Raw genomic sequence first — 8,350 nt, forward strand, 5'->3', positions numbered from 1 at the left:
ATCCTTAGGAAGATCATGAGAGACAAGTTCAGAGATGTTTGCAACAGAGAATGCAGCATCTCCTCTACTGTCTCAACTCAAAAAGGAAAGAAAACAAGGATGAAGAAGAAGAAGAGAGTGTAAACATACCTTTTTGTGTAAGAACACGAGTTTTGACGAAGATCCGTCAAGATAAACACCAAGGACGCAAGGGAGATGACTTGCAAAGGTCTTTGGTTCGTTCCAAAGAGTTTGGAGGCAGAAAATACGAAGTAGACTCGAGATTGGACTTAAATAGAGCAAGCAAGACCTAATTGCCAAAGACAGAACCCATTGGTCGATTGGATTGGTCGACTGGTCCAGTCGACCAATGAGTCGACCAATCAGTTCAGCAACTTCTAAACAGGGAATTGAAGGCCCAGATCAAATCCAAACCTAAAGGGGTTTTGCACACATACCAAGTGACTTACCTAATAGGTAGAAATGCCTTCAAACGATGATAGAGAGCACTCCAAGTCCATCAACTAATCCGATCTTCATCAAGATTCAGTTTCCATAAATAGAACCTCATCATCAACACTCATGGATTCAAAGCCAGACACCAAGTCCTCCACTGGGATGGCCCAAAGCTGACTTCTTGCTTTACTTCGGGTCACTGGACCTACAAATAACAAAGTTTCCGGGTCAAGGTTAGGGCTGGGTTTCACAGGGAGAATGGAGGGGTCTAGCAAGTCAAGGGATAACTGAAAGTCTATTGGTCGCAAAGTAGCTTGTTGCTATTGCAAAAAGGAAAGTCATATAAAAAAGGATTTTCCAAAGTGTAAGGTGGATAGGAAAAGGAAGGACGAGGAGAGTTATGAATCATCTACTGTCGTCTTATGGAGCGATGATGGGGAGATGATGTCCTTCTGACTTCATCATCAGGTTTGGATACTTCAGATTGGATTTTAGACTCTGAGTGTTTGTTTCACATGTGTTCAGTCAAGGATCAGTTTGTTACATATCATGCATGTGAGGGTGGTAATGTCAAGATGGCAAATAATGCGGAAATCAAGGTTGTCGGAGTTGGGACTATGAGGATTTGCATGTTTGATGGGATTGTGTGAACTTTGGTTGGGGTTAGACATGTGTCAGGGCTAAGGAAGAATCTAATTTCATTGAGTACTCTGGATTCTAAAGGTTTTAGATGGTCATTTGAAGCTGGAGTTCTCAAGGTTTTAAGAGGATCCATGGTTGTGATGTGGCGAAAGATGGTTAGTAAATTGTACAGGCTTGTAGGAAATGTTGAAACAGGTGGAGCTCTAGTTAACATTCAGGCAAGGGGCACAGGTAGGCAGAATCTGTAGGTTGTTCAAACACAAAACAAGGGCAAATATGGAAAGAAGCGGGTGACTTTTGCTTCCGATTTGGTGAGTGGCAATGATCTATTGGAGACGGCAATAATAGGAGAGATGGAGGCATGTCACATCGTACAATGGCAATGAGTTGTATGGACAACCCTGTTTGGGGGGGGGGTGCGCCATGTTGGTTTAACGATGATGGTCAGGAAAGCATCCTTGTAGGGGCTATGGGCTATGGGCCATGTGGTAAGGTGCGCTAAATGCACAAAGACGGCTGATTGCAGAGAGACATCATCAACAGTTTTCTTCAAGGTGGTTTGCAAAATTCAAGCCAAGGTGGAGATTGTTGGGTTTGGGTGTCTTGTATTCTGTAGGTCAATGTAATTATAGTTTGGGTTGTATTTGTAATTTAAACAGAGTTTGGTGAATTGCTATTATTGAGTTAAAATTATAATTATATTGGGATTAGAGTTTTAGCTTTCTCTATAAACAGTTTATGTGGGATAACCTAGGTAAGAAGGCAAGCAAATGATAGCTCTTTGTGGGTGTGAGAGTGATGTGAAGTTTTTTAAAATAATGAAATCTCTTTTCTCTTTGATGGACCTAAACAGGATTTTGTTAAATCACGTTAAATTCCTCTTGTGAGTTTTGCTTGTGTTTTTCTCTGTTTGTGATTGTACATCCATATTCCTAACACTTCATGGGACAAAGAATTCCAAAAAGATTGTCAAATGTAACCGGACCATCTCTCAGATGCACAAAAGTGCTAAAATCACGATAAACCCTCCTAATCCTCGTAATGTAGAAAGGACAAGATTGTCATCCAATACAGATGAATCAATAGGAGAGAAAGTATCAGATAACGACCTTATCTCAAGAACATAGTTAGTGACAGAATAGGAACCTTTTTGAACTCTGAACAAGCAATCTTTAAGATCTAGAATTCGTGATTTAGAACTTGATGCATAAACACGATTAAGATTGTCCAAAGCTTCACTCAAGGTTTTATTAGACAGAACATGGGGTATCGCACCTTCGGAGGAGGAAGAAACTAACCAACCAAGGATTAGATGATCTTGGCGGTCCCAAAAAGCAGCAGCGGCAAAAGTAACACTATCAGAGTCGGAGGAGATAACTGGCCTAGAAAGGTGCCATTAGCATAACCAATTAGGTCACAACCCCTCAACAATGGCAAAATTTGGGATTTTTATTTGCAGCAACTGCTGCTGCCAGCAGCCAACGGTCTAGATTCGACCACGTCATCAAATTTATATTTAACGGTTCAAATTAAAAAATCAAAGGTATGATATGGATATATATGTATATATAAATATACTAGTAAAGCAAAGTACAGAAATACAAATGGGATACAATGTATAAGAAGATCATGTGAGACGGTCACAACCGGCAAGGTCTTTTCAGTTTCTGAACACAAAATGCTATAATCCAAGCATTAGCACAAAAACAAATTAAATCCAACCATTTATTCATAGAAAACAAAAGTGACAGCAAAACCCACTTTATGAATGAAACGTAAGCAAGATAGGAACAGTCAGTCACACGTAATCCCAAAAATTAGCACACGGAGGAAGTCTTTCCAGAATTTATTAAAAAAAAAGAAAGAAAGGAGAATAATCCAAAACATTGACACAGAAAGATGGAACTGCCTCGATCAGTTTTCTACCAAGTCCTTGAATGGATGAAGTAATGGTTGTTGTGCATGCCAGCGGCACCGCAAATAACCTGTAGAAGAAATCAACATCGAACTCTGCTATATATCCTGGATTAATGATGTGTCTTCTTTGTAGTCTTGAGATTCACTAACACACTTCATAAAAGAGAAAAGTGTCAGAGGCTGTACCGAAACATTGACAGGAAACTCATTGTACTGTTAAATAAAGAAAGATATTAATGATAAATTATGAATTGAAATTGTAACTTACCCAACGAAAACACGATGAAAACCTCAAGAATAAAGATGCAATATCGACTATGGAAATTCTAAACCAGGAGAAGATTCGAGGAAGAAATAGACCTGTTATATAATGGAAAAAATGAGGCAGCGGAGGATAGATCTCGATCTTCAATCCTTTTTTGTTCTGCCTTTCAGCCTCTTTATTGAGCTCTTCAACGAATGTCAAGGAAGTCCAAATGAATTCCAGTTCTTCGAGTGAAGTCAGTTCTTGGAGGAGTCCAGGCTGAGGCTCACTCAGTAAAGGACATTTAATGAAGATCAGGCGACGAAGCTTCTGAAGTGCCCCTTTCTCCATCTTCCACGAAACGAGATTTGACTCTTCAAATTTCAGCAACTGCAGTTGAGGAAATGAATCTTCTCCAAACACTAATTGATCATCGGCAAAAGATGTTTGTACCAGCTTTAGAATCTGAAGACAAGGTAGGTCTCCAAAGATTTTGATTACTTCGGGCTTGATAGGTGCTTTTTTCAGTGTTATCTTCGTGATAGTGGTTGGGAGTTTGAATGGCACTTCAAAGGTGCATTCTTCCGCAAACTTGAGGGATTGAAGTTGTGGAAGGTTAAAAGTGGTCTCGTCTCCGGAGGAACACCGGTAGCTGTATAATCCTAATTTTTTCAAGTTGGGAGCCTTCTTGGAGATTTCGTCTTCAGGATCAATTGATATGGATGATAGAGTCTGGAGGTTTGGTAGACAGCAGCCATCTTGATCATCACCTTCATCAGCTTTAGGTAATCTAGTTGACCCATCTGTATAAAGATGTCTCAACTGTTGCATCTTCCATATATCCTTTGGTAGATCACCAAACTGACTTGTTCGCAAATCAATGGTTTGGAGATTCCAAAGCTTGAATACAGATTCGGTAACTCCAGCTCTTACCTTGATGTATTTCAAATGAACGGCTTCATTTGGGAGTTTACGAACTTTTACCAGGCCAAGATTCAACACCCTAAGCAGTGGAAACTTTTGGAGAAGTGATGCCCAGTCTTCTCTGGAAACGCTTCTAGCATCATGGCTAAAGCAAGAGAAGGAGCGAACATGGGAGTTGTTGCTGCAGGTTGTTGAACTAACCATATACTTTTCCAAATTGCTTACGACAGAAACTACCCAGGGTTTGTTCTGAGTCTTCTGACTTGAATGATCACTAGGAGACGTTTTACCTGAATGACCATAAACCTCAACAAATTTTTCATCCCTTGACAGACTGATACACAATTTCTTTTTTAAAAAATAAAAAAAATATTTTTTTTGGCCCCCCCCTCCCCCCCCTCTTCCCCCCCCCCACCCCCTTTAAAAAGGCCCGGTCCCTCCAAAAACCCCCCCCCCAATCTTCCCTCCCGCCCCCGGATGGCCTTGCATCCCCCCCCCCCCATGGTATTGTAGGCAAAGAGATAGCAGAAAACAGAGAGAACGATGAAGGCAATGAATATATTAAATCAAAACTGGAACCGTAGCTGCCTTGAATTGTCGAATACAGCAAGCCTATTTAACAACTTCATATAACAGAAAGATAAAAACTAACTCCTAATAACTAGGACTTTGCTTAACGTGCTGAACAATAAAAGATAAATCTTCAGCATTATTTTGAATTCAAAAAACAGCTGAAGAAACGGAGCTAGGAGTTGTAACAACTTCTACCAACGTCTCTCTTGACCCACTCCTACTAACGTTCCTTGACCCATTCTGCTCCTACATTTTTGGTGCATCCTCAACACTCCCCCTTGCTCCAAAATCACACACACCCAACAAAGACCTCAGATATTCGTGTTTATTTCTGGGCAAAGGTTTTGTCAAAATATCAGCTGCTTGTTCTTCAGTGTTGCAGTACTTAAGAACTATCTTTCCTTCAGCAACAAGTTCTCTAATAAAATGCACCCTTATATCCACATGCTTAGTTCTACCATGATACACTGGATTTTTTGACATGGCTATTGCTGATTGATTGTCACAATAGATTTTTGTTGCCTCCTTTTGCTTCTTACCAAGCTCTTCTAGCACTCTTCTCAACCAAACACCTTGACACGCTGCTGTAGTTGCTGCCATATATTCAGCCTATGATGAGGATAATGCAACAGTTGCTTGTTTCTTTGAGCTCCATGAGACTACTCCTGAACCAAGGCTGAAAACGTGACCTGAGGTGCTTCTTCTATCCTCTAAGCTACCAGCCCAATCACTATCTGTATATCCAACCAACTCACATTGCTTCAAGTGTTCATACCAAAGTCCAAATTCAAGTGTACCTGACACGTAACGTAGAATACGTTTTGCAGCTCCAAAATGATGCTTTGAAGGAGAATGCATGAACCTAGAAATTAAACTCACTGAATAGGAAATATCAGGTCTAGTGTGAGTTAAATAAATTAATCCACCAACTAGACTCCTGAAGTGATGTTCATTTGCTGGTCCTGTGCCATCTTCTAGTTGCAATTTCTCATTCATATTCATTGGCGTGTATGCTTCCTTACATCCCAACATATGAAACCTCTTCAACAAATCCGTAGCATACTTCTTTTGTGAGATGAAGATGCCCCCTTTCACCTGCTTCACTTCTATTCCAAGAAAATAATGCAACGATCCTAAATCTGACATTTCAAACTCATTCTTCATACTTGCTCTAAACTTGTCAACCAAAACTGATAATGAGCTCATATATATCATATCATCTACATAGAGGCTAACAAATAGAGCATCATTACCTTGCCTTTTGATGTACAATGTGGGTTCGCTTTTTGCTCCTTTCAAAACCATTCTTGATGAAGTAGGAGTCTATCTTTCCATACCAAGCTCTTGGGGCTTGTTTTAATCCATAAAGGGCCTTCTTTAACCTGTATACCTTCATTTCTTCATTTTGAATTTCAAATCCTGTAGGTTGTGTTACATAGACCTCCTCCTCTAACTCACCATTAAGAAAGGCTGATTTAACATCAAATTGATAAACTAACCAACCCAATTGTGCAACAAGGGCTAAGAGAGTTCTTACAGTTTCAAAGCGAGCAACCGGTGAGAATGTATCTTCGTAATCTATGCCTTGCTCTTGAGAATACCCCTTCGCCACCAATCGAGCTTTGTGCTTTTGAATGCTTCCATCTGCATTGTACTTGGTTCTAAACACCCACTTCAAACCAATTGCTTTCTTATTTTCAGGCAATTCAACTAGCTCCCATGTGTCATTCTTTCTAATTGCATTTAATTCTTCCTCCATAGCTTGCTTCCATTCTACTTTTCTGATTGCTTCTTCAAAGGAATTTGGTTCTGCTACATACAATGCTTGTGTAGATGCATAGATGTCCTGCAAGGATCTATAGCCTCGTGGTCCTTCTTCGTCAGTTGAGCTTGATGATTCTGAAGGTGATTTGCTTGTTGAAGGCGTAGTCGGTGGTGTTGAGACATTCGAACTACCAAGTGTCGGAGTTTGTGGTTGACTAGCAACTTGGTCTTGCTCCTCATCTACTATGTTGTCATGTTCTTCCAACATGGCTATTTCTTGAAGGCGAATCATTCCTTCAGTGTCTTCATGCCACGTCCAACGAGCTTTTTCATTAAATATGACATTTCTACTAATGATGATCTTCCCACTCTCAGGATTGAATAGTCTGTATGCTTTTGAATTGATACTATAACCAACAAATACACACTTTATGGCTTTGTCATCAAGTTTGCTACAAATCTGAGAGTTGATTAAAGTATAAGCATCACTTCCAAAAATCTTTAAGTGGCTTACCCCTGGTCTTCTACCTGTCCATACTTCATAAGGAGTTTGATTTGGAACACTTCTTGTTGGTGAGATATTTAAGAGATATACTGCTGTAGCAACTACTTCTCTCCACAACTGAGTGGGTATCCCTTTTTCTTGGAGCAAGCTTTGTGCCATCTCTACCACCATTCGGTTTTTTCGCTCAGCTACTCCATTTTTCTCTAGAGTGTATGGAGCAGTAAACTCCCTATGAATGCCATGCTCTTCACAGAAGGAGTTGAAAGTTTGTGAAGTGAATTCTCCCCCTTGATCTGTTCTCAATGCTTTAACATGCTATCCACTTTGCTTTTCAACCAAAGTCTTGAATTTTTTGAAAGCATTGAAAGCTTCATTTTTGTTCTGCAAAAAACACACCCAACTCATTCAACTATGATCATCAGTTAAAAGTAAGAAATATTTACTTCCTTCAAATGTCTCTGTCTTCATGGGTCCACACAAACCTGCATGGATTAGGTTGAGATTATTAGGTGCTCTCCATGCCTTTCCAATTGGAAAAGGTCTTTTGCTTTGTTTCCTAAAAATGCAAGCTTCACATACTCCTAAAGCATCAAGCTTGGGCATCCCTAGCACCATCTCTGATTGCTGTAGTAGCTTCATGCTGTTCAAATTGAGATGACCATACCTCTTGTGCCAAAGTGTTGTTTCTATTTCTCCTTTGGCAGCCATGAGATAATTCTCTAAACTTGAAAAATCAATTGGAAATAACTTGTTTTTTGTCATATTGATTTCAGCTATAACTTGGTTAGCTTCCTTGGTTTTGATCAAGCAAGAAGAATTATCAAAAACCAAATAGTACCCATCTAATATTAATTGCCCCACACTTAACAAATTTTGAGATAAGCATGGAACAAAAAATACATTGGTAAGGTAACTAGTCTTACCATTAACTTTTCCAACTGCAACCGTACCTTTCCCTTCAACTTGAAGTCGTTTGTTGTCACCAAGTGTGACATTCATCTTGTAGCTTTCATCCAACTCCTTGAACATGATTTTTGTCCCCGTCATGTGATTTGAACACCCGCTGTCCAAGAACCAAACTTGTTGAGGGTGAGGTTCTTGTTCCACCAGTGCCATGAACAATCTGCAATCATCTTCTTCTTCACTAGGTTCTCCTTCTTCAACATAATTAGCTTGAGTTTGTTTTCTCCAGCAATTTGCTTGAATATGTCCATACCTTTTGCAATAATGGCATTGAACTCCTTGAGCTCTTCCTCTTCCTTGTCCTCGACCAAGAAATTCTTCCACGACCTCTCGCCATACATCCGTCCACGACCTCTACCATAAGTTTGTTCATCTCGCACGCT

General features: G+C 39.9%; 1 protein-coding gene across 1 annotated transcript; it reads right to left on the reverse strand.

The window, feature by feature from the left end:
* Window positions 1-2,692: 2,692 nt before the first annotated feature.
* Window positions 2,693-4,503, reverse strand: LOC149005582 (putative late blight resistance protein homolog R1B-16). Its single transcript, XM_089169410.1, has 2 exons — window positions 3,355-4,503; window positions 2,693-3,147 (listed from the first exon to the last, which is right to left on the reverse strand). Exons 1-2 carry the CDS (start codon window positions 4,364-4,366, stop codon window positions 3,140-3,142), a joined length of 1,020 nt encoding a protein of 339 aa, XP_089025536.1. The 5' UTR covers window positions 4,367-4,503; the 3' UTR covers window positions 2,693-3,139.
* Between the last annotated feature and the right edge of the window lie 3,847 nt (window positions 4,504-8,350).

Source organism: Hakea prostrata, chromosome 9, assembly GCF_041222555.1.
Source record: "Hakea prostrata isolate BN-2017 chromosome 9, UWA_Hpros_2, whole genome shotgun sequence".
In the NCBI taxonomy this organism is placed as follows: domain Eukaryota; kingdom Viridiplantae; phylum Streptophyta; class Magnoliopsida; order Proteales; family Proteaceae; genus Hakea; species Hakea prostrata.

What these genes read in the sequence shown, in the direction of transcription:
- LOC149005582 (XM_089169410.1), bottom strand. Translation starts at nt 4,366, where the DNA reads ATGGTTAGTTCAACAACCTGCAGCAACAACTCCCATGTTCGCTCCTTC.